Consider the following 27114-nt stretch of genomic DNA (forward strand, 5'->3'; position numbering starts at 1 on the left):
ACATGCAGTCAGGCCTCGTTTGTATTTTTCAGCTTGCTGGAGAAGTGTGCCAGGTGATCAGCTGCAGGGCAACATTTGGATTTTCCTTACTGGAACCATAATGAATTTCTCCAAGGTGCCAGAACCGCAGTTCCCATAAGAGATGGTAAGCCAAATTAAGAAGCTCCACCACTGAAAAGGGGAGACCCCTCACACCTTGCTCTTTGTGGCCAGGCTTTCCTGGTGCTCACCTTGCTTTGGCCTCCGCACTCATCAGGCCTCTCCATCAACTTCTTTAACTTGTTAAGAGGGCAAGTTAGCTAAGAAGTTGGATGTTTTTCTACTACATTACTTACTAATGTGGCTCAGTGAACTGTCCACTGTGCAAGAGAGAGGGAGAAATACATGCTATTGGGGGAAGAGAGAGAGAGAGAGAGATCCAACCCTTTTCTGCAGAGAAATGATGGACTCCGGTGCCCCCAAACCTAGCCCCAAGCAACACCCATCTTAAAATTCCCATGTATCATTATTTGGAGATTCTTTAGGACTGAATTAATGCGGGAGCTGCAATTTCTCCCACCTCACCAGTATTCATTTTAGGTAATGCTAATACTGGCTTGGTAGCCATTTATATCATTATGAGCCAGAGAAATTAATTTTTTGTGGCAAGTCAAATGCAACAAATGTCACCAATGACTTTCCCATTTGAGACAAAGTGTATTTCATATTGCTGCTTATTTTACAGCTTGCCTATCCATTGAAAATATATTGTTAAACTCGCCTACCTCAAGGACCTTATCAAGAAATATCAATATAACAACCAATTTACAGTTGCAAACTTTCCTGTCTCATGTTAATATCAGGACCTCTTCTGCTCCGTCAGCTGCAGAAAAATGACTGGGTGTGGATGGAGCATCACTGTGGAGGGAAAGGGCACTATCAGCCGCGCAAGGCTCTGTGTACGTGTGTGCAGGGGAAACAGCAGTACTTAAAATCAGAAACAAGGTTTTAGTTGCGAGGGCTCTGGTGGGAAGTTTTATCCCCTTGTTACATCTATTTAAAGAGTCGCCGTGCCCACCTCGTGATCAGCAGCAGTGGAGCCAGGGCCAGGCTGGGCTCCAGTTTGGTGCAGCAAGCCTCCACCTGAGATCACCGGGCTGGAGCAGTCAGGCTTTGCTGAAGAAAAACATGGAAAATCTGACCTTGCTAAGCATTATGAAAATAAAAGATCTCCTTCATGAAAGAAACAAAATATAGTTTAATTATGAAGGCATGCATCTAAATGTAAATAAAGCATAGGCCTGCTATGCAAAATGGAATATATACAAACTAGACATTGAATGTCTGTAGTGAAACTAAGAATCTATTGAAGTACACAGTTCAAATGACTGTCTCCCCTTCATGAAATACACTGAAATGAACTTCTCTTTTGTTGCGGGGAATGTTAGTGGGGCTGATGATGAAAAAGTTTTGTGCAGTAAAATCTGTCTGTTTATCCTTCTCTTTTGGTAGATCCAGAAGCAGGATCATAAATATCTGCAGGGATACACGATCTGTTTTTATTGATTGCAAAATTACGGGTTAATAGAAGCGCAGATCGCGAACTCTGACTTCGCCATCAGAAAACGTGACGCTGGCTCCCCCCACGCCGGGGGGCAGCGGGGAGGCCGAGCCGCCCCAACAACCCGCGCCAACGGCCGCCGCGGCGCGCGCGCGCAGCGGTGGGGGCGGTGGGCCGCTGCGTCCCCGTTGCCAGGGCACCAGCCGGGGCAGAGGCGGGCGGTGCCGCGGGGGCCGCCGGGAGCCGACGCGGCCTGTCTCAGCGCGGCGGCCGCAGGTAGGGCGGCTCGTCCCGTCTGTGCCCGCGGGAGGCCGCTGCTCTTTGGTGGCGGGCGCCGGCGCGGGGCGGCGCGAGCGGGCGCTGGGGGAGGGGCGGGCGCGGGGCGCCGCGGGCGGCCGTTAACCGCCATGCCTCTCGTCCAGGTGCCGGCGGCCGCCATGAACAGCGGGGCGCGGGCCCGCGGCAGGAGGAGGGCAGCCCGCCCCAGCCCGCCTTCCCCCGCCAGCTCCGAGGGCGAGGAGCCCCTCAGTTCTTCCTCATGCTCCCAGCTCTCCCCTGTTTCCCGGCACAGCTCCCGCAGCTGCGAGGAGGAGGAGGAGGAAGAGGGGGATGTGGCCTCCCAGAGCCAAAAAGGCAATAGGTAACCTGTGTGTCTGGGCCCTGGTTAGAGGAGGAAGCTCAGGGCTGCCTCTTGAGTGAGGAGCTGAGCTTCCGGCGTGCTCAGCCCTGTCTGTCGCTGATTGAGGCCTTTGTTATATGCAGCAGATTTATTCACATAACTGTAGATTTATTTGCACAGATACAGGCCTTAAGACACTGGGCAGTTCCTCTTTCCTTTTTTGCTCCATCTCTGGAAGTCGCAGGTCATTGCAGTCTCCTCTCTGAGCAGTTGCTTTTTTCTGTAGGTTTGTTAAAAGGGCTGTAGATTAGCTGTTGTCCTGAGCCTCAGGGTTTTTGCATATGGAGAAGCTGCAGCTAAACTAGCCTGCCTCTTAAGAGTGCTGAGAGACTGAAGGGCTGTTCTGCCCCAGCATATACAACTACATCCACAGTTGGTTTGGTTTGTATGAATTGCACGGTTCTTGTTCCTTTGGCCTTATTTCATTCCTTTTTATTTATATACAAACTTCGTATGTTCCCTTTCTCTCAGGATCTCCTGTGTTTGACATAATAATCCTTATTTCTCCCTTGGAGAATGGAAGGGGGAAGAGCCAGGTCTGTGCGGTAGCTGATAATGGATGTATCTAGCAAGTCTGAACTGAGCTAAAAGAGCCAGTGGGGAAAGGGGAGGAAGGCTGATCTTCATTGGGATGTAGAATTCCAGTGTGGATATCTCCAACTCTGGTGGAGAGCAGCGCACACTTCCCAGCTGGGAGGATAGAAACCACGCTGAACTTTCTTACAAGCATTCACCTTCTCATGCATTTCTTGAAAGGTTTCTCACCTCTCTTCAGTGTAAGGTGATAAAAGTCCAGGAAAACTGCTCAAACATGCTCAAAAATTGCAGCTATGGAATGAAAAGGAATTTGGCCTGTTTATTGTCCCTCATGCTTCAAGTTTTCTGTTACCTTTTACCTCTTCTCAATGAGTAGTTTTGTTCACGTGCTTTTCAGTTCTGTAGCACTCAAGTCAGACTACTACCTATCTTTTCAGCTTGAGCTGCTATTGGAAACAGCTCTCAAATTCTGGGTCTGTTGCTACAGTACCACCTGGCAGCTGTAAGATGTAATGGAAGACCTGTGTTAGGGCCTGAGCTGGAACAGGCTCATTAAACTCTGTGAGCACAGTATATACTACACTCATACAGGCATTGCATCTGAATAATATTGCTGTTGTGTTGTAATAAGTATCTACTAAATGTTCATATAGTAGCTTCCATGTATAACTGCCAAACTCTGAAAGGGATAATAATAAAAAACACTTCTTACACAGTCGCTCTCCCCGCCGCACACACTCAAAGACTCTTGTTGTCCTCTTAAAACTACACAAAAATTAGCCAGATGCAGACATTTAACATAGGAAATTTAATATTTGCAAAAGAGAAAAGCTGAAAACAGAATGTTGTGAAATGGTGTTAGGCATTTTCATACTTTCGGTATGGATTGGTATTATGCCTGATGGCTTGGCTTTAGTGAATATATGGTAAAGAGTAATCACAGTGTTTTCTGTTAATCAGACTTCAGTTCTAATGCCAAACATATACAGTTTGATTTAAGATACTTATTTAAATACAAATACATGTTTGAGAATCTGACACTTTAAGAAGCTTGTTCCTTTAATTACTCTGAGGAAATGCATAGTTGTGAATATGCTAGCATTTCAGAAAATGGTCCTGTGAAATTCAAGTTCTGTGCTGTTTAAAATACAGACATGATCATGTGCCCAGGAGGTTGAGACTGGTGGTTAGGACTCACATTTAGAAGGACTCGATTCCAGTCCTTGTTCCAGTGATACCCGAGAGTTTCAGATAGAGCACGATACTGGAGAAGAGGAAAAGTATTTCTCCTACTAAGACTGCACTTTTGTCTAACATTTCTACATATTCAGCTTGTGTTTTCCTCTGTTTAAAGTTCATTTTCTGTTATCTTACTGGTGGTTAATAAGCTTTTCATTTACTACTCTGAATAATTTTTCTTTAGTGAAGTCAACAGCTTAAACTTTATAAATGTTTATAACTACTGATCTTGGGAAACACATACTGAGTATTATTTTTCTTAATTCATGCCTTCTACCAGTACTTTTTCTCAAATTGACACAATATGTCAGCATTATTCTGGTACCAGGAGCCATAAGACAAATTGCGTATAGTGAAAAAATGCTTTGAGGAAATATCCCTGCCCAAAATGTCAAGTCTGGACAAAGTCGCATTGGTTTGCTGAATTTGAATGCGTAATACTTTTGTCTTTATCTTTAATGAACTTTCAGAGAGTTATTTTCCAACAAAATGAATCATTATGCATTCTTGAGTCACATCCCTTATTATTATATCTATGTGTTTAAAAACTGTCACTGTTAAATTTTTTGGTCTTCGTTAATGCTTTAGCATAACAGACCTAGGCTGCAGCAGGTGGTGTTGAACATGGCTGGGCTTGGGAGTGCTTGGCCTGTGCTGCTTTTGCCCATTCATTTATTTGTGTGTGAAGGTGTTTTGTCAGTTCCAGTGTGCTGGCATGTGATTGTAGCAACACAGTAGAAGGAGGGTCAGAGGATAATTCTTTGTGGAAAGCAACCCTTTTTCGTGTTAGTTTCAACCTTAATCAGTTCCAATGGGCTTTTCCTAGCATGACCAGTGAGTGGTCATGTTAGCACACATGTGGATAAGAACAGTGGAGGAGAGCAGGACAAAACTTAACATTGACATTGTCTCTAAATGCATTGTATCACAGAAATATATTCTTAAGGTTATTGGGGCATAAAATATTTTGCCATAGAATACTGCTGTTCCTTGTGAACACGTAATATTTTTTACATTGAAAAAAAATGAGATATCTTACACTTAAAAGATTCATTTCAGGTGTATTAACACATGTGTTTGGATGCCTCTTTTGTAGCTTGAATTAAGCAAATAAGATTACTCACGGTAATAAAGTATGCAGATAAGTACTTCCAGAGCCCATATATTCATATAAAATACAAATGTGAAGTCTAGTTTCATTGTTTTGTTGTTAAGAAAAATTTCTGTATAACCTAGAAGAAAGCTTATAAAGAAATCTATTGGCATGTTTTCAATTTTGGTTGACATAGAGCCTAATATACATTTTTACTTATGAGGTAGTATGTGTACAGAACATTATAAAAGATTTTTTTGGCCTGGGGCTAGGACTGCTGCATTATTCATGAGTAGAGAAGTTGTGAGTGAGTTATGCAAGGTATCCTATTAAAAGTCTAATAGAACCTTATATAATATCATCAAGTGGTGTGTGCAAGCCATATTTCTTAAGTATATTTCCTGTGAAAGTTTTTTTAGGGAGGCAGATGTTAGCTCTTCATTAAGGTGGTTGTATTCTCAATACCAAGGTGGTCTGATGTCATAAATCCAATTGTATAAGACTTGAAAGAAGAAAAAATCATCTTGATCATCCTTTGCTCATGCGGAAGGCCACGAGATGCATTGAGCCTCTCGGTGACCAAGGACAGGATATTAACATTAAATTTCTGACAAGAGAGAAGGAAGGTGACACTTTGCTGTTTCTGGTATTAGTTTTTGTTTAGTTTCCAAAAGGTAATGCTTGAATCTGCTGCGCAGTTTGAAACAGGAAAAGAATCACTAACAAGCTAGAATTTAATAAGCAGAACATAAGGGGAATTGTCAGAGGTGTCATATAAATGACATCCTTTTTATCCCTTTGGGGATTACTAGACAAGTAGAAAAATAATGTAATCGTTGTCAGAATGCATCATGTAAATCAAATGTCATTATTCATGGCAATAGCACTGGCTAACTTTGAAATCGGATTAAAGATAATATTCTTTTACAATTCTCATTTTTAATTCAGAAAGGCTGAAGACTCTGAAATAATAGGGGGAAGAAATCGTTCACCTTTGAAAGATAATCTTTCACCATGGGAAGAATGGTTCATTTGCAAAGAGAAGGAACTACGTGCCCGCTTGCAAGTTAGAGCTCTGGAGGTGAATTCTTCTGATTACTTTCTGTTAGACTTAACATCAAACTAACAGGCAGCAGAATACACTTTTTTTTCTTTTGATTGTGAGAAACAAATAGTTTTGTCCATTATTTTTTAATGTCTTTAGACATCCATAGTGTTTGTGTTTGGCTGTGCTGATGTGATTCATGCTATGTGCATTTTCTTTTGCTAAATGTTATGCTTCACTGAAGTGGTGCTGTATAATATTTTGCTTACCCAAATGTTAGGTAATGGTTCAGGTTTAAAGGGTTAAAACATATTTATGTATTTGGTACCTTGATTTTCATCACAGGTACGTACGCCTGCGTGTAGATAGTAAAACATGACAGGGCGTGTGCTGGGTGTAAGTATGCCAGCTTACTTGGTTAGATGTGAGGCATGATGTTGTTAGCCACTTAGGTGTGTAATTATGCAACTGTTTGTCTTTTCCCAGGATATAGTCCCCATCCCAGCATTTCTTTCCCTCCTTCCATCTTTTGCCCACAAAATGAACTATTCTTGAATAGTGGGGCTGGGACAGACTTAAGGCAGAGAACTATATCTTTTCTTGATTAATATGTTTGCAGTTGTAGTTGATTAAATGATACTATTGTTTAAAATCAAATTGGAAGTATTGGGTAGTGGTTAGAACAATCACATCAAAGTTGGATCATTTCTCACTCTAGTTACTGATTTACCATGTGACCTTGAGCAATGTCCTAACCTTTCTGTGATTCACTCTATCTGTAAAGTGAATATATCATAGAGCTGTTCTGTGTGGATTACCTCATATTGTTTGTAGGACACCCACCACTGGAAGGTTCTAGAACAGTGTTTTAGAGGTCAGCATAACACCAAAATAGTTTGTTAAACTTGAGGAATGTGTTCTGGTCTGTTAATATTCACCACACAATTCACGACTTCCCTTTAGTTTTTAATTTGGTAATTGTCTCTCTCTGTTTTGATTTCTGAGTACAAAAATGAGCCAAACTAATTTTTGGTATCATGTAGAAAATGTGGTTTGTGTATGGACTTCTCATGTGGTCTTGATGAGGAACCAAAGCAATTTTTTCTTATGTATCACCCAACAGCATTAATACAGTACCAAATATACTCTAGAAGATGTCTCTCTTGAATATATATTAAAAACAATCATAAGATGAGCATTTCTTACAGTCATGGAGAAATCAGTGGAAGAGGTAAAAGTTTTTTTTAATTTGTAATATTTTGAAAATATTACATATCAAGCTGCTACAATGTAGGAAACTTGGATAGTTTATATCTGGAAAAATACAATCAGCTTTTTTATAAGATGTCAAAAGAGGACAAAGTATGTCACTGTGATATAAAAATATGTTATTACCTTTACATATAAAAGGTATTCGAAACTAGTATCCTAAGAAACAACTGCAAGGTCTCAGATCTTTTGCCAATGAGAGCACTGAGTCTGTCCTAAATGTAGAAAATATGGATAAAGGTTTGGAGTGGATCGTGGGTGGGTCTTCTAAGGTTCTTATGGTGTCATCACCATTTATAGAAACCAGGATCCCTGCAATACAGATGTCTCGGAACTCAAAGGGGGTGTTAATTGCTTTAGCTTTGCCCAGATACAGCAACAATTATATTCCTAACTGATGACTATATTGTGACTGTTATCTTTGAACAGTTTGTAGGCTCTTAATTTTCCTTGATTTCATATCAAATTCAATATTAGAGGAAGAGGAGGTTCTCACTGAAACTGAATGCAGTTTAGGAACCATTAAAATCATTTTCAGGGAAATAATTCCTTCTGGCTGGTGTTTCAGGATATGAATTCTCATTGACAAATATCCCTTCATTCTAATTCTACTGTTAGAGAAGCTAGGCGTCTCAAGCTGTCATCTTATTCATGTTTTTTTTTTTCTCGATTCATTTCCTTGAAGAAATATAAGTGATTGCACATGTACTGTATGTTCTGTAAAGATGAAATACTTTAGAATTTCTTCCCTCATCTTCAGGTTAAGGGTCCTCCTTGAAAGTTCATTAAAATCTGCAAGAACCTTGCTTTTTGGAGTTAAGCCATAAAATTCCTGTAATTCTGATACTAAACATCACATTTGAGTGATGTCACCTAGCTTCTGATGCCTTTCTGAGTGCAGTGAGGCACACCATCTAAATTTAAAGTATTGCAGAAAACTACTGCCACAAGTTCAGATTTCTTTGACTGGAAGGACATTTAAATAAGCTGAAGGGTGATTTGTTTTCTTGAATTGTTTCCAAAGCCTAATTAAAATACATATTTCCAGTTCATAGTCTGAAAAATTACTATGCCCATCGATTGTATTTCATAATGTTGCTATGTTACTTATCCATCCTTTCCAACATATTAATGAAGGGAAACTTTCAAATTTTTCAAATGTTTACATTGCTTTTACTGCATCACTATTTCCAGTATTGAGTGTATTAGTATAGGTGGTCGCCATGACTTTGAGATATATATTTTTTCTCTAATTAGGAAATTAATCTACAGCTTGAGAAAATGAAAGAAAAGCAAGAATCTGAAAGAAGGAGAAGGATAGCTGAAGAGAAGCACAAGGAATGGGTGCAAAAAAAAAGAGAAGAGGTAAATATTGCTTTAGTTGTAAATATTATAGCACATGCTATGCTTTAGTAAACCTATGTAAAATTTGCTCAGGCTTTTTGGATAACCGTGTTTTTACTTTGCTGAATAATGGCTGTTTTAATTGAAAATTATAAAATCACACCAACAGACTTTAACGTTTTTCTAAGACTGTTCCCCTCCCTTGCCATGAGGTATAAAAGGATTTGTTTTCTGAATAGTCAGCTGATGACTGACCTACATGTTGTGGAATATTATTCTGCTGATTATACCTGGGCTTCTGGTCTTCAGTACCCTACCCTTTCTGACTTCCTAGGTTCAATGTCCAAGCATTTTGGGGAAAGTGTACGTCTTAAGTGTATGCAATGTCTTGTACACCGAGTAGAGCCAGAAGGAGGATTTAGTTAAGTACCATTGCGGACAGGCAAATAGTATGGTAGAGTTTAGAGGGATAATTGAGGTGTGAGGCCAGATTCAGGAAATTCTCAGTAGACCAAGATAGCAATTGGGAATTCCTTCATCCAGAATGCCATTTCTGAGGGGGATCAAGAAATCTTTTAAGTTCTCTGGAGAGGATGCCTAAGACCAGGGTCAGAAGCAGACAGAATCCTGATCTCAGCAGGGCACTGTGCAGCTCTGTGTCACACAAACAAAGCATGCACGCTGGGTGGCAAAAATGGGCAAGTTTGGGAGGCATGGGCTTGCTCAGCCCCAGGTAATTCGTGGGCATGTGCATGCATTCATTGTCTTAGTCTGTAGTGACGCTGGTTACTTACTGTTCCATACTTTTGCTTCTGAAAAGTTTTGAATAAAACCAGATGAAATCTGATTAAAAGAAATACATGTATCACAATAGCACTAGTTTGACAAGGGCAGTTTTGATATTCAGACCTCATGCATTTGTCCTCACTGTTTCAGGACTCTATTCTTCTGTTGGATTCGATCTAGAACCATTAGAACAACCTGCATTTGGATCTAAGCTCCTAATTTCTCTTAGCGTCAATGCTGACTGGATAACTGGCATAAACCCCCTACCACCACCACAAACAATCCTGCTCTAAACATTTATTATGATGTAGAAAGGATCTTTCCTTATTAAAATACACAGCAAAAAGGAAGAGATTTATCATTCAGCACAAACAATGCCATTCATTTTTCTCTGTTAAAACACAAATTACAACTGTCCAACTACTCATTGTCTTGAAAGAGTTTGGGCTGCATGTTAAAAATGTCTGTTCACTTCACAGTACAAATTAATGAAAGTTCTTGTTCTCTCTTTCTGTCTCTCTCAAGCATCTTCTGTAAAATTCCACTTATTTGAGTCCTCCTTGTTCTATTTTTGTGGGTTTACTGACGAGCTTCCTCCTCTCTGTTGTAAATGGAAATAGGAGGTCTTTTTGATGGTAAACACATCAGCCCAGAGAACAGGGGAAAAACATATTTGTGTCTGGATTTTTATATATTATATTTTGGAAGGATAAGGTCATCCTTAGGCCATGGCCCAAGCTTTTACCAAAAGTAATCTGATTTTCATTTAAATCAGATGAATCATTGCTTAGTATTTTTCTGTAAACCACACTTAAATCAAGGATAAACTGAAGTTAAAAGCTTGGATGTCTTTAGGATATTAACATTTGTGCTGCATAGATCATACTACTTCAAGTTACCAGAAGATTATTTGTGGATGTGAACACAGACTGAAGGATAAATACATCAACTCGGTAACTAAGAAGGTGTTTAAAATTGCACAAAGATTTCACATGAAATTTAAGTTTAGATTCATGAGCACTGACAGTTGCCATGATTTTCTTGGGGAGCATATGTACCTCTGATATTTGGGATAGCTCACTTTATTTCCTTCTAGAAGCATCAAAAGGTGCTCTTTCTTTTGGCAAAACTTGCAGTATTTCTCACTGAGTTACGCATTAAGCATTCACCTCTTTCATATCCAGTTAGCTGATTCTGAGACCCTATGTGTAGACTGCATAAAATACAGTAGGTTGTCCTTTCAAAAGTGTTATCTCTATGAATTCCGTAAATACGTGTCCTTCCCTATTGCTTAATACTGTATTGATAGAGGAGGTAAGGGGTGGTTGAGTGTACATGCAGCTTCTTCCTTCATCATGAGCACAAGGTCTTTGCGCAACTCCAGGAGACATCACTGGACAAAATCTTCTTACTTTGAAAGTGAGAGGACATTTATGCCAGAAGTAGAACATTTGTATATGCGTAGAAGAATTCTGCTGTTTTTACTATAAGACAAGCCATTTTTCTTGTGTTTTGTTATATGACAATATCATTTGTGATGCTCTACCTGTTAAATATAGTCCTTAGATGTCAGGTTAGGCAGCAAAACTTGAAGACTATTTTTGTTAGCTGGTAGTTTCTTTTTTTTTTTTATTGTATAATATGTGTTTAAGACAATATTCTGTGTGGACTTTTTATGCTTCCAATAATTTTGCATAAATTATTTTTGAAAATAAAGGTAACGTCACTATGTACTATGCCTCTATGTAATAGCTTTTGAGATTTTAAAGGTTATTTATGAATTAGAAATAACATGTTGAAATACTGAGCTACAAAAGAACATTCTAAGTTGTAAGATATGCTAATATGACAAAATTTTGCAGCTCACTAGGAATTAAAAGCTTAATAAAAATCAATTGCCAGGTGCTGCTGTCCTGTTTCTACTAACAGCTTTACAATTTTCAGTAGGATACCAGATCTCTGTTGGACAAAAATAGTCTTACTTTCTCTCTTTCTCCTAAGGTTGTATCATTTGTGGGCAGACAGTATATTGTCTGTTCGACTTGTTCTGTTTTAGTTGTACTACAGCTGTACCTCTTAATAAGTCAGTGGAATACAGATGAAAATATATTAACTCTAAAAAAACCTCCAGACATACTTTTGATTCTAGAAGAAACATTTGCTTGAAATCAACACAATTTTTGTGTGTAATACTAAACTTCTACTTCTGCATTACTTTTAGATTTATGGATAAAAATGAGCAATTATAATGGCACGATTATAAATGCTCAGCAAGCAAGGTTTTGTTCAATGTCATGTTTTCATTATTAGTCTTAGTTTGAAAGGGATTTGAACCGTATACAGGACTGGACATAGATGAGCAAAGCCATTAGACTGTCATAATCTTTCTTGTACGTTAAATTGATTGCTTGATTGTTAATTCCAGTATTTAGACTCCAGTTTGGTAAGGAGCTCTGTGGAGGCAACTCATAGTTGAACTGTTGAAGTTTAAAAAGAAAGGAACCGACATCCCTGATCGCCTTGTCAGAGGTCTAAGTCTTGAATAGGTATTGAAAACTAACTACTGTCTCATTTCTTCAGGTCAAAATTAATGTTTGTAGAAGCTTATTTTCTCTGTGTCTGTTCATTCTGACACTTTTCATAAGTGTAAAGTTTATTTTTTTGAATTTATGTTATATAATGTAAATCTGTTAGCATTATGTGGAAGAGTAAAGTTGCTTAGAGCTCAAATCCACCTATGTATGAATAATTTATTTTGGATTGAAACAGTGTAGTTCTGCAGAACACTTAGAATTGATTATGTCATATAAAGATTTTATTAAATTTTAAGTAAGAAGATGTATTTTTATGAATTTAATTTAGAATTTAATTTAGTTTTAAGCTGGGATATACTAGGTATGTAATGATTTAATTGTATTGGCTCCTAAATCAGTTAAATCTGTAATGATTATACCAACTTTTTATTATGTTGCTATTTTAATGTCAGTCTCTGCTTTTGTTTTATATTCCCATATCTATATGTGTATATCTGATAGAGAAGTCACTTTCTCACTTTTTTTATATTAATAAGTAAGCTGCTTTTCTACTGTCATTTTCTATTTTATCAGTAGAATTTTAAAAGACTCTATTTATATCCTTCTAATAGTTCTTTATTATCTCATGGAAAAAGATATTTTTTCCTTTAGAGAAAAATGACCTGATTTCACTGGCAATGATAGATTCTTCCAAGTTCTTTGAAAGCATATGGTTCGTTTGTTCAAATTCCAGAACTATAGAAGAGGCAGTAATCAGGACTAAACTTATACTTTTAAAATATTGAGATTATGTTAAACTTTTGAAAATCTCTAAAATATTAGACTTTAAAATACTCAGTGTTGGACTGATTTTTGAAAATCTATTTGTATGTAGCTCCTTCTGATATTGTCTGCATGTTTTTTGTAGTTAGATGTTTTCTTAAAAGTTGATTTTATTTAGTGCAGCAGTGTAGTTTAGTATGTTGATACTGTAGATAAGCACTAAATCTGAAGTTTGTGGAAACATTCTGAACTAATCCTCAGCACTGTTTCATCTGTTATGATAAGCAAAAAGATAAAATGTTTGAAGGGCCAAGAAGGGACCTGTTATTAGTGGAATGAAGCTGAAGTTTTTATTGAAGATGGAACCGGGAGCAAAGAATGGCTAGATTTTAACACAAAAGAGATGGAGGAGACCCTTCCACTCTATCATTTCATGTTTTTATGCTGACCCTGTAGACTATGAACAGATTGGTCAACTTCTGTTGTTTGTTCTGTTGTTAACAGTTAAAGGAGGGAGATAAAAAATGCTGCTTACGTGTCTTCAAAATGTTTAGGAATCCCTTCTGTGGTTCCTTGCAAAGATTTTTCACTCTTATATTCATCCATGAGGATTTAGATATGATTACAAAACTATAAGTGGGTATAAAATGTGCAACAAAAATGTGATAGGTGACATCATAGATGTTCAGAGCTGATCACTCATTCATGCCTTCTTTCGTAGTATTGCCTTTGAAGACCACGTCTATTCAGAATTTGTCCAAAAGGATTCAGTTCCAAGTTTCTTCACAGTGTGACCAGACACTGGTTCTGCTGTGTGATAACTTACTTTGTTCTGTTCAGTGGAAGCTTCTTGGAGATGCTAGTGAAAAGCTTCTCTTCTCTTTTGGAAAGTATGTAAGCTGCTATCTGAAGCCAGTTTGTATTTTTGCCCTCATTACTGTTGAATTAATTGAAGAAACACTTAGCCTTCTTCCAGGATTTATTATTACTGCCTCATCTCCCAAGAATGAGGAGCAGTAGGGAGAATTCCTTCCTAGAATTTGGTTTGTAAAACCTTTGTCTTTTCTAGCCTCCTTTTCTTCCTTTTTCTGTGTCCTCTTAGTGGTATTTCTGAAAGGAACTGAGGATGGTTTTGATTATGAATTGTTACATAGTCTCACATTAAACATTCTTATCTTCAAAACAGGGGCATAGCCCCTGTATTTATAGTTTGTAAACATAATTTGGGTTGAAGACTTGCCACCTATCAAGAATGCTATGTTCATCAGTACTGTATTTGAAGAACCACAGTTATATTTGAGTTACTTCCTGCTGTTTTTCCTTAGAATTGACAATAGCAAGTTTCTTTTTTTTTTCCTTTTACATGGACTTTTGATCCTGAGATGCAGTCTTTTTGGTTCCTGTCAACAACTGTATGATTGGATGCTTAAGTAAGGTCTGATTAATTGCTGTCAAATCAAAGTATATGAAACTTAGAAAAACATATTGTGGATGCATAAATTGTGAAGTGTCTGTAAACTGTCACATCAGTTTAATTAGAAAGGTGTCATAGCACCTAAAGTTCTATGAATAAAAGCCAAATAAAATATTTGGATTGAAAGTAAGGGCTGGTAACAACAGCTTTTTACTTAACCATTTAAAAAATTTGGCCCTGGCACAGTGTAGTCTACCCTCTAAGCTCTGTTTAGTAGGACATGCTATAATGTTTCTTCCAATCCTGTTAAATCCACCTTTATTAACTGTGCAAAACTACTTCACTCTTAGACTACTAATAGAATAGAAACTTAGCAATATATAGAGAATTCAACTCATGTATGCATATATAAAATATAAATATTTATATTATATAAATATAATACATATAACAATAATTGAAATTGCAAAAGCAGAATACTTGCATCCCCAAATAAGTGTAATTCTGAAGCGCATATTGTTAACATCCTTGTCTTTGTTTTGTAACTTGCATACATTAATTTATCATGAAGTATTATAATATCCTGCAAAGTTATAGGAGCAAAAGTAGCGAAGTTATACATTTTACAGTGGAAAAAGTAACAAAATGTTCTAATAGTAGTATTAATTTGGCTATAGCATCCCAGATATTTTCCGCCTTATTTTAAGAGAGTAAGGCATTGTTTTTTATTTTAAGACTATAAATACAAGCAAAGTAGTTGTTACTCATAGATATTTAATGTAGATTCTTTTGAAGGTTTCCTTTTCTTTCTTTCTTTCTTTAAGAAAAGTTAAGAATGGGACTTATTGAAAAATACCATTTAAACTTTTAGGCTTCCAACCTGTGGAAGTTAGATACAGGATGGGAAAATTCTCTGCTTTGTTGCTTTTTCATTGGAAGATTTCTGTTCCTATCATGTACTTTGCTTTTGGCTGGCAGAAGGAAGAAGCGGTAAGAAATATGAATATTAAAGGCTAGAACCAACACACTGTAAAATAATGGCAAGGTCCTTGAAGCCAAGGACCCTGGTATGTTGCGTGATTCCTCACAGAAGGGAGACTTGGATTCCAACTCTTATTCCAAAGACTTTCTATTTAATACATATTTTACGTAACCACTGTTAATGTAGAATACAGTTTGTTCTGCAGCTTGAGCATGACTTTCGAGCTAGAGAGTCAAGCTTTCTTTCTTTCATCCAATGAATATTTAATTATTTTATGCAGAGTTGTACTGCTTCAACAGAAGGGGTGGAGAATCCTGTCATCCCAGCCCGCAGTCTGGTAGACAGAGTGTTCTCCTGAGAGTGAGACATGTTAGTTTGAATCCCCTCAGGCAGAGGAGGTAACAAAATCTGGATCTTCCATGTCCTAGGTTAGTGTTCTAACAGCTGAACCATTGTTTTGAGTTTGGTCAGTCATTGCTGCTGCATTTTATGTAGAGCCTGATATACGCTAGGGATTGTGCTGGCAGCTTAGACTTGAAAGAGATGCTGAGTTGTTCACCTTTTTCAAGACTGAACCCTTTCAAGAAATATATTAATGTGGGAAGCATAAACACCTTTCAACCTTGAGAGCCAACTGCATTTAAGAATTTGAATTTTGTATTTAAGTGCTCAAGTCTTTCTTTACACATCTAAACATTTTTGTGACTCCAGGCTTAATTTCTTTAGTATTTCTTCTTCATATTGTGGATTTTTCGGAAATCTAGATCAGAAACACTTTACAAAACAGTCTTTTTTAGCATGGTTGATGTCTCTTTACACAGAACTTCTTTGTGAGATCGTGCGTGTGCACGATCATTCATTATACCATGGGTATAATGTAAGTATGTGGATCTTACTTGTCCAGACCTATCTTTAGATTTCTGCAAGTAGAAGGAACTAATTTCTCAAGTTTGGTGTTAGAATGATTTTTAGATAGCCTCGTGGAGGAGGAACTCAGTGTGAAAGATGATTAAAATAAGAGTGCTTTGTGTTTCACAGCAGCATTCATGGGGTCTGCATTATGGGTCAGATTCTTGTGAATGCCAGGAGAGTGTTCAGGCATTGCATACATCAAGACTTTCTACTTCTGTCACCGTATTGACACACAGTAATTGTTTAAAGAAACACAGTCTGGGAGAAAGATCCATGTAGTTATCTATCTTAGAACTCTGCAGTTTCCATCCTGCAGTGGGGTCTGGCATTGACTTTGTGTGAACTTGAGCAGAAAATCATTGTAAACCTGCTAGTCAGTAGACAACTGCTGCTCAGTGTTGTTGTTTCACTGACCTCCTTTCTAGCCTCTTGTTCTTTTTGCATACCAGTTCCAGAGAGATTAAAGAAAATCTTATGTGGACTAGGGTTGGTGACTGAGCTGTGTAATAGGGCTAAATTGAAAAGATAATAACAACTGGCTGAATGACCCAGATTTTTGAGGCTGTTAAATGTGATTGATGTTCAGGATTATTGTGAGAATAAATGAGGAAGTTCGGATGTATATTCTGATATTGGCAGTGTGGACTTTTCCTTATTTCACCCTCAGTCACCATAAAATGATGCTAGAATGTGGTAGCTATGATGTCAGAGTGAACAGCTGTGAAATAGAACTGTCAGTTACAAATGAAAAGACAAATGTTGCTGTCACATTCTGCAGTCCAGAAAAAAAGAAAAGATTGCTGTGAGAAGTACTGTATAAATATAAAACTCATCTTCAGTAACACTGCACAGAAAATGCAGAATAGGAGGAATCTCTGCTCTTGACCCTCTTTCCTCTAATTTAATTAAGATGAAAATACAGGAGTGTAAATTTTCTTACAGTTTCATATAGAGTCTTTGCTTTGGCAGTCTGGCTGTTCTCTGCCTGTAAAATTATTTAAATATTTCTGCCTGCAGTCAGGAAGAAAGCAGGATGCTTCTTCAAATTTTAAATTCCTTTGATAATTCACAATATATACATTGGTCTGATTTTTCTTGAAAAGTTAGTAATTCTGCTGAGGAGACATTGGCTTGGTACTGACTCAGTGAGACACATGGTTCTTACTGAGTCACCAGTACTGCTTTGTGCCATGGCTGCGTTTGTTCTGGGTGGGGGATTTCCAAGTACTGACCTAGCCCAGTCCTTATTAGGTTCCAAGGCCTGATAGGATCACAGCCCAGAGCAGTAAGCCTGCAGGCCCTATTTGTATCCTTTTCCTTAATAATGTGCTTGGGTGGGATGGCAGGAGAACAAGCCTTTCTTGCAATGAGTAATTGGATGTTTTACAATCAATATCTTAATTTATGTAATAAGTGTAATCATATTTTAAAGTGTATGTAAATTTACTAGTGGTTTAGTGAATAGATAATGTCTGTTTTGAACATGAGATCAAAGAGAATTTTTAAAACCCAATCCAACAACACCGAGCATAAACAAATTATACAGTTTCCCTTCCCCCCATACATATGTGGAAGGAGAGTGGAGGGAGGATTGAAGAACATGTATATTATTATGCACATTCCTAGCGTTTTTGATGGATTTGTATAAGGGAAAGTAATAAAGATGGGGAGAGGCTGGCAAGGCTGGGGTGAGAGGAGCTTGACATGAAGCAGCTTATTAAAGCAGCTGGGAATGTAGTATACGCTAACTTTATGAAGGAAAAGCTGTTCTGTGCTAGAGAGAAAGAGGAAGCATTTCTGATTTGTCTGCAGAATAATTTCTAGGCAGCTGCAAAGTCTGCAATTCTGCAGGGAGTCTCCCATTCGTAAGGATGTCTCATTGGAAGTAAAACTTAGCAATAGCTGTGGTTTTCATGATAGTGTGCATGGTATATCATTGTTTACATAGAGCCTAATTTGGCTTTGGGACAGCCTAGATAGTAGCTAAACTCATCTGAAATATTGTACTTTAAATATACATTATCTAAGAAGCTTCCCTCCCTGACCTTTTTTAAATTACAGCCTTTAGAAAGATTTTTGGCCTTTTTTCTGCTTGTTTGTTATTGAACAATTCACCTATACTTGGAAGGACCCAATTTTTTCAGTTTTCTCCTATATTAATTTAGATGCTCTTTATAGGTTAAGAGCCTTAGCTAAAGATTGTAGCTTTGAACAATCTTACTTTTGTAACTTTCATGTACATTGGTGATGCACAGAATCAAGCAAACAACAGAAGAGTTGAAATCTTTGTACGCCTCTCTTCGCAAATAGCTTTAACTCACCATTTTAGCATGTATCTCTCATCTACATTAATACTTTTTATCTGTCCCAGACTATCATTGTCTTGAAATAGGAGTTGTTGAAAGATGCGTGTGAGGAATATTTGATAATGGAGGGACAGAAGAACAGCTCTGAACAAGAGAGAGCAAGATACGTTTTAGAAGAAGGAGGAAAAGCTTAGACAATTGGTCATTTGTTTTTTCAGACAGATGATGTTTAGGTTCTGCATAACTTGCCAAAAAGCAGGTGATTTTTCCTCTTTTACCTATTTGAAAACGAAAGGTTTGTGTCATGTTAAGAAAGGTCTTGTTTCCATTCTTCAGTAGTACAGAAACATTTCAGAATCTCAACATTTTTTTTTTCCAGAATTAAATTCTTTTTTGATGGGTCTTAGTTGTGAATATGAATTTCATCATGTGTATAGGCCTTCCTTACAAACTATGATGTCAAATCAGATTAGTAAGACTTTTCTTCTTTTGTAGTTCTATGAAGTTTTACCTTCCAATGAAACTGTAGTGTATTCATAGCTGACCATTTTCCCTACACTGCAGAACAGAGTCAGCTGATGTTTCCCAGAATGCACTGGAGATAAAATGAAAATAAAATATGAGGTGAAAATGTAGTTCTTAGCTAACTTTTATGGAATCGACTGCTGTGTGTACACAACTGTCTGTTGTCTCAGTGGTACTGTGAGTTATCATCATAGGGTAAGTGGAAAAAACTTGTATCTGATACAGATTATGGCAAATGCAGTTAATAAGGCATGGCTTGTAAAAGGGGGAAAAAAGAGTTAATGCATAGTCTAGCAGCTGCTGTTAAAATTCTAGTATTGTTTCTCTGCCAAACACAAATAGGGTCATGCTAACGCAAGCAATTCTGTAAACTGGCTCCTTCAGATAAGAAGTCTGCAGTTTAGTGTTATGACATGACAGTAGGAAAAAAGGAATGCCAAGACTAAATGAAGGTTAGGCTTAAAATTATTTTGGAATGATCATCCTTATTTCCTTATCAAGACAATTTTATGTAGTATGGGTAAGAATTCAAATGTGATAGCATTTATTTTCCGGTACTATTTCTTAAAATAAAAATGGCAAAAGTTTTAAAGAGAAAATGCATTTCTTTCAGACTGTTGTCCCTGTTTCTGCACCTTATCAAATGAATGGCAGAAATGAGTTGGTGTTTTGCAGAACAATATGAGATAAAGGCTTTATTCTGTATGATGCTGCCTTGTGGGATTAACAATAAGTTTTGGTGTGAAGGACAAGGACTTGTGAAGGACAACTGTCCTATTTAGACCAGACTGAGGGAATTGCTGTTGTCCCCAGCTCGAGTGTCATGGTTTCTGCTTCTTTATGCATAATTGGTGTTTCCAGAATTGCTGTAAATCTGGGAGAAAGGGGTTAGGTGGAAGCTATCTTTCTGCCTTTTGTGCTTAAAAGATGTAAGACAGGAAGGAAAGTACAGTCCTGTTCTTTTTGTAATTGTGTTTTTCCTCTTATCCCTAAAGAAGACCAGATGCAGCTCATTATACTTTTCAGTTATAGTTCTAGGCATTAGACATCCATACCTGCCAGCTGTAATAATTCTGAGGCAGCATAATTTCCTGCTAAACATCACATCTCCTTTGATCAAGAGGTATAGTAAATACTTAATTGTTGTAGTTGCTAGGATGGTTCAGATTCTGCTACTTAGTGGCAGGGAGCTTGCAGGAAAAGAAGATTTCTTAGAAGAAAGTAACATTTTAAATTCAGCAGTTCTTTTTTATGAAAACAGAAACTGTTTGGTCTTGAATCTTGTGCTTCCCCTCCATGTTGTGTGCAGAGCTTGTCTAGTAAAGATTTTTGACTCCATGTGTATGCAGATTTCTTCAGAGTTAAGTAAACTAAGTAGAAGTAGAACAGATCCAGTAGAATCCCAGACATTCCAAAAAGGGTTCAGAAAGGGGAAATGAAAGCTACTATTAAGATTCAAATGAAAATACCTTCCTCCCCAGATCAAGAAAAGACCTTTATTACATGCTTGTTAGCTTAGAGAATGGTCCCCAAAGCATTAGTGTGTGCCATCAGAGCCACACACTCTGAAAAGAGGTAGAAGTGAATGACACTTCTGTGTATTGTATCTTTCAAATTATAAAGGGAACGATTTACTTAACACTCAGTTACAGCTCTTCACCTACCCTAGACTGCATTTCCTAGCTTTCGCTTTCATGACCTGAAAAGATGGAACATGAAGATTGATTCATAGGCCAATTTCATGTGTGAATAAACTAAAGAATATCATAAATGTAGAGAATATCACAAAACATGAACTTGATTCTCATTTGGTGTACTTATTTTCTTACCAGTTTACACTTAAGTGTTTCATACAATCTGCCAACATCAATGACTCCTAGAAAAGGGCAGTTTGCCTGGCTTGCATGTAGAATTGTAGTTTAGTCTGGATTCACTGAAAGGTTGTTTTTTCATCTAAAACTAACATACCATTGTTGAGAATTGCAACATATATTTTTTTCCCCAGAAACATTGAGAATTATCTGGAGTGTTTTAAAGGATGTCTGAATAAATAAAACAGAGCAATAAACATAATAGCTTATGGAATCATGAAGGTAGATTGTTATCATGTTTTATGACACATTTATATGCTTAAAATTATTTTATCTGCCAATAGTGATGGCTAGGTCCTAGTCTTTTAAGACTAGGTTTTGAAAGAGTTTGCAATATCATTTTTTTTCAGGGTTACGATAATTTATTTGTAATTAACTGTTTTATCACAAGAAATATATTGAAAATTTTAGGTTTTGTTACTTTGATCTCTTTCACTTAGGAAAGAAGGGAAAGGGAACGAAAGCTGAGCAAAGAAATGGCAGAAAAAGCCACAAGGGAACTAGAAAAAATGCAGTTACAAGAAAAGGCCAAAATAAAGTATAAAGAATGGTTAAAGAAGAAAAGAGCTGAAGAGTCAGAAAAGAAGAAGAAAGAGAAGGTATTAGTCATTTATTTTGGATGGAGTTGCCTAATCTGTAACTCATATTAAATATGTTGATTAATTAAGTTTATTGGAATTCATCACAGGGCAATGTTCTACATGAAGAATACTTTTTAAAGTTGTAATGTTAGTGCATTGAAGACGTTGAGAAATGGCTGGCAAAACAAGATGTGTATTAACACATTTGTGTCTTTCTTAGAAAGCCAAGCAAAGCCACTGTGATTTTGATGTGACAAGAGAGAGAGAAGTAATACAAACCACACAGTGTATCTGTATTACTCAGTCCATTGCAGAGGGACCCAAGCAGAAAATAGGCAGCATCTGGGCATTTTTCTCCCAGCACCACTATTATCTCGGTCATTTTACTTGCACACATATCTAATTAAAAGCATTTTTCTTCATTTATATCTCTACCAATTTGAGGTTAGGAGTCCTAATTTTAATATTATTTTATATTGATTAATCACCTCTTTATAGCAAGCTTTAAAAGACCTCTTATGTGTTGTAAGCTTCCTAATAAGCTTCCTAAAATACAGGCTTTTAGGTCCCCTATTTCACTAGGGCGAATGCTATAACAAAGCCACACTTTCAAGCATCACCCAGCATTCCTCTCAAGTATTACATGTGGGTAGTGATTGTGCATGAAAACAATGAAATAGGCTAGTTGGGACTAGAGCTGTTGTACTTGAAGTCTACTTGTTGTATTTTAATTTAATTAATGTTACAGTACACTTTATCAATGGAATATGTAATATTATAGAAGTAGTACCTTACTGTAGTAGTTGAGTATGAGGAGTAGCATTCAAGTGTGAGGAAGGATTTTGATTAGAAGAATTTGTCTATATTCCCCCTATAATTATAGCATTTGTTCTTGGAGTGCAGAATACATTCCTTAGTATTTCACAAGGATATATAATAACGTCTTTGAATTAATTTTAAAATACCATAAGCTATATCAGATCAGTTTTAAGGCCTTAATGATCTTAATTTTGCAGACTTTCCATATTTCCCATATAATTAAAACCCACTTAAATATTCTGTACTGGCTTGTTTATTTCCTGCTGAACAAAGAGCTTGTATGTCTCTGCTGAGCCTCTAAAGTACACAGCACAAAGAACTTTTGAAACCCAAGAAAATGGAAGTCTTGAGATAGATTTAAACCTTGTGTTCTTTCAGTTCTGTCTTCTATAAACTTTAGGTAAGTTCTCAGAAACCATGTTCACAGTGTCAATTAAACTTGGTTTAGATCCAAATGCAATGCCTATACATACTGCTTGTATTTTAAATCCTGATTAATGATTCCCCAAATCTAAATTCTGCTCCAGGCTTAGTGGCAACCCAATCTTAGCTGAATTAGGGCTGTATGAATATGAGTAAATGAGAAGACTGGATGGCTGTCCAAGATGCGGTTGCCTCTTTAGGCTAACTAACTACAGTACAGTAGGCTCTGGTCATCTGACCATTGTTATGTTCAGTATGTCTTCTACACAAAGACTTGCAAAAGATTTCTGGGAGCTTTTTCTCAGAGGAACTCTGGATTAATGGGGAGGGTTTTTTCTTTTCCAGACTTGCAAGAAAAGAAGATTGAGGAGTTTTCCATTGTCAGGGAAATGTATTTGTATTTGGAAACTTATTTGAAACAGATATTCAGCAGTCTGACAATCTATTTGCAGAAATTTGTTTACAATTTTGTATGTATTGTACAAGATTTTGTCTGTAGGTTTGTCTTGGATGTTTTGATTTTTAGGAAAAAGAAAAAGAAAGGGAAGCTGAGCTACAGGAAAAGAAAGAGAGATCAGAGAAGATCTTTAAGGAATGGCTGCATAATGCTAGAAATAAAGCACGCCCTGTTTTAAATGGTTATGGCTACCCACATGGGAAGTCTACAGGTTTGTACTCTTACTATATATATATATATATATATATATATATATATAGTGACTTAGGTTTGTGGTTCACTTCCCTCTAACCGTTTAATGTAAAATGAAGCCTGTTTTAGGTTTTCATCCAGTATCTAATTTTGACACTTGGGAATAGCTAGCCCATATGGTATAAGTTAGAGAATCTTTTTCTGTGAGATCCATTGTGTGGTTTTCATAGCCCTTCAAGTTATTTGAGAAGAGAAGAATGTGGCATACCAAAGTATAATTAATTTTAATCTCGTTAGGTTCCTTATCAGGTATAGGAATCACTAGAGCCAGTTACTGGTTCCTGTGAAACATATCAGCTATATTGGCATCTTTCTAAAGCTAGTGTTAGTGTTACAGAAGGTATGCACCTTCTTGTGGTACCTGAATCCCCCTTAGAAAAGAGGTGGCTTTTTGAGATGGAGAGCCTGATAAGAGCATGGCAGAAGCCCTGTCTCAAAAAGGAGGCTTGGAAATCATTCTCTGTTCTGAGCTAAGGTTTCCTTTCCATGTGTCTTTGCAGTTGCATCGTGCATTCTTGGCCTGTATAGTCCTGTTCCATTTCCTTTTTCCTTTCAAAGGGAAGTGTTAAAGAGAATTCTGATGATAGTTATGGCATGGTGTTTTGTGAGCCTCACTTTTTGTCCTTCCTTTTGTCATCCCACATTACAGAGAAGCTAAAGAGCAGTGAGAAATAGTATTATGTATTACACGTGAGGACTTAACTGCATTTTTTGAAGAAAAATGATGTATGCTTTCTTTTTTATTTTCTCATAAAATTAAAATCATAGTTATTATTTGAATTCATAGCAAAATGTTTTGAAACCTAAATTCCAGTCTCTGAACAATTAAGAAAATTTCTATAGCAGACACAACCAGTTGTTCTTTTGCTTAGGTCTGATTATAGATGGTGATGCACATTGCTTTCATGTTTTGTTCTGGAACCTCATTATTTCTGAACAGCTGCTATCACTTGTCTAAGTGATTTCTGAAAAATATCTCCATACTCAGTTGTGTTGACGTAATAGAATGTCCCAGACTTTGTTTTGCCCACGCTTGTGAAGTATATGTTGAAATTTGACTACAGACAAGTCACTGCAAGGGCAACATGTTCCTTCTGTTGTGTTTAGCTTTCTGATATTGCTTTGTGTACCATAGATTATTAATTGCAGATAATTAATGTAATTTTCTCCTCAATAAGAGGAAGAATAACAGTTAAAGAGGAAGAAATATGTGAATTTTACATAGGTGGTGACAGGAAGTAATATTTATAAATGCCTCACAGCTTTGAACAAGTAAAGTAGCAAAGTAGCCAATTTATAGAGGTTTTCATCATCTAAGTATACACAGGACTGAGCATTTTGAATGTTGCACAGCATTTGAAATGCTTTTTTTTTTTTTAATGCAGATGAAAAACATACTGATTATTGGTAAAAGAAGGGTGGAAGATTTACTGCTTTGAATCATTTAAATTATGCAACGTACCTGTACTATCTTCCCTTAAAGATGCTGTTGTTTCTTTGCTAGTCTAGATTAGAATTATAATTGCTTGCAGTGTAAAGCTTGTAATATAAGTATTCCTTTTTAATTATGTGTGTTTTTTAAATGTTTTAGGGTATCATGATGGAATTTCGTATCCAGCTCCAGCATATTGTAACCCCATTCCTTGGAAACCAATACATGTACCTCCTCCAAAGGAAGACAGTATCGTTACCATGAAGAACAGCAAGAGACCTGTATACTCTCAGTCACATAGGTCTGCACCTATGGTAATTTATAAGCCCCCAAACAACCTTTGTGTTGGATCCTTGTGCAGAAAGCAGTTATAATACAGAAATCAAAATCATTCTTACAAGCTTGAGTGAACTGGGCCATAGATATGAAGTTACATGTCCAAAACAGTATTTAAAAAACCACAACTTTTGTGAACAGGCCTTGTATTGAATGTTAACTAACCAATCAGCTTATTATTCAAGGATCTTTTATATGTTGAATTTTATTAAAAAGTCATATTTAGCCAATTGAAGTGGGACTGTATTTCAGTACCAATAAAATATACAGGATTGTTGCTTTCTTTCCTCCCCTACTTTTTTTTTTTTTTTTTTTTTTGGGGAGGAAGGAGATTATTGTACATGTGATTATTCCTTTGGGCGATGGTATTACAGGGTTATTTTAAAGATGCTAATTACAAGAAACTTTGAAGCAATTCTTGGCTTAATGGGGGAAGAATTAGAGGTCTCTGTACAGCTGCAGGGCTTGATCTCATTGGGATCGCAGAGATGTGGTGGGATAGCTCACACGATGAGTGCTGCAGTGGATGTATACAGGCTCTTTAAGACAGACGGGCTGGGACAGCAAGGAGGGGGAGTTGTCCTTTATGTGAGAGAGCAGCTGGAATGCCTGGGGCTTTGCCCTGGGGGTGAATGGTGAGCCAGTCAAGAGCCTATGGGTCAGGAATCAAGGGCAGACCAATGTGGGCAATATTGTGGTGAGTGTCTGCTGCAGACCACTTGATCAGGAAGAAGAAGCAGATGAGGCCTTCTTCAGACAACTGGACGAAGCCTCACATTAACAGGCCCTCATGGAGGGCTTTAACCTCCCCAATATCTGCTGGAAGGGCAGATCAACACAGCAATCCAGGAGGTTTCTGGAGCACATTGATGACAACTTCCTGACACAGGTGATCAAGGAGCTGAAGAGGGGATGCACTCTGCTGGACTGGTAAGTACAAACAAGGGAGAGCTGGTCGGGGGATGTGGTGGTTGGGGGCGGCCTTGGCTGCAGTTACCATGAGATGGTAGAGTTCAGGATCCTAAGAGGAGGGGAAAAAAGCAAATAGCAGGATCACAGTCCTGGAGTGCAGGGGAGGACTTTAGCCTGTTCTGGGATCTCTGAAAGAATCCCATGAAAACCATCCTGGAGAGAAGAGAGGTGTTCAGGAGAGCTGGTTGATTTTCCATGATCGCTTCCTCCAAGCTCAAGAATAGTCCATCCCAATGAGCAGGAAGTTAAGCAGGAGTGGCAGAAGGCCTGCATGGATGGACAAGGAGCTCCTGACAAAACTCAAAAAGGAAGCATACAAGAGGGGGAAGCATGGACAGGTGACCCAGGAGGAATATAGAGGCACTGCCTGAATGTGCAGGGATAGGATTAGGAAAGCCAAATCCCATGTGGATTTGAATCTAGTGACATGAAGGGCAAGAAGGAGAGCTTCTATATGTATATCACCAGCAAAAGGAAGTCTAGGAAAAATGTGGGCTTTCTGCTGTACGGGGCAGGGGCCTGGTGACAAAGGACACAAAATAGGCCAAAGTACTTGGTGCCTTTTTCGGCTTGGTCTTTATTGGTAAGACTTGCCCTCAGCAATCCCAGGGCCCTGTAACCAGTGGGAAAGTCTGGAGCAAGGAAAACTTACCCTGGGTGAAGCAGAGTCAGGTTAGGGAACATTTAAAGAAACTGGATGTACACAAGTCCATGAGACCTGATGGGATGCAGCTTTGAGTGCCTGAGAAAGCTGGCTGATATCCTTCTGAGGCCACTGTCGATAATCTTTGAAAGGTCATTTTGCCTGGGGAGGTTCTTGAGGACTGGAAGAAATAAAATGTCACTCCTATCTTCAAGAAGGGCAAGGAGGAGGATCTGGGGAACTACAGACCTGTCAGCCTCACCTCAGTCCCTGAGAAGGTGATGGAGCAGATCCTCTCGGAAGCCATTTCCAAACAAATGGAAGACAAGAAGGTGATCGGGAGTAGCTGACATAGATTAAT

General features: G+C 37.8%; 1 protein-coding gene across 2 annotated transcripts; it reads left to right on the plus strand.

The window, feature by feature from the left end:
- The first annotated feature begins 1778 nt into the window (after positions 1 to 1778).
- CCDC34 (coiled-coil domain containing 34) lies at positions 1779 to 25433 on the plus strand. 2 transcript variants are annotated; one of them, XM_067295532.1, is made up of 7 exons: positions 1779 to 1816; positions 1963 to 2180; positions 6037 to 6169; positions 8660 to 8767; positions 21279 to 21437; positions 23188 to 23329; positions 24962 to 25433. In XM_067295532.1, exons 2-7 carry the CDS (start codon positions 1978 to 1980, stop codon positions 25174 to 25176), a joined length of 960 nt encoding a protein of 319 aa, XP_067151633.1. In that variant the 5' UTR covers positions 1779 to 1816; positions 1963 to 1977; the 3' UTR covers positions 25177 to 25433. The 2 variants fall into 2 exon arrangements, with proteins under 2 accessions (XP_067151633.1, XP_013814710.2); XM_013959256.2 differs by lacking the exon at positions 1779 to 1816 and having other exon boundaries at positions 1924 to 2180.
- The last annotated feature ends 1681 nt before the right edge of the window (positions 25434 to 27114 follow it).

The sequence above is a fragment of the Apteryx mantelli genome, chromosome 4, assembly GCF_036417845.1.
Source record: "Apteryx mantelli isolate bAptMan1 chromosome 4, bAptMan1.hap1, whole genome shotgun sequence".
In the NCBI taxonomy this organism is placed as follows: Eukaryota; Metazoa; Chordata; class Aves; order Apterygiformes; family Apterygidae; genus Apteryx; species Apteryx mantelli.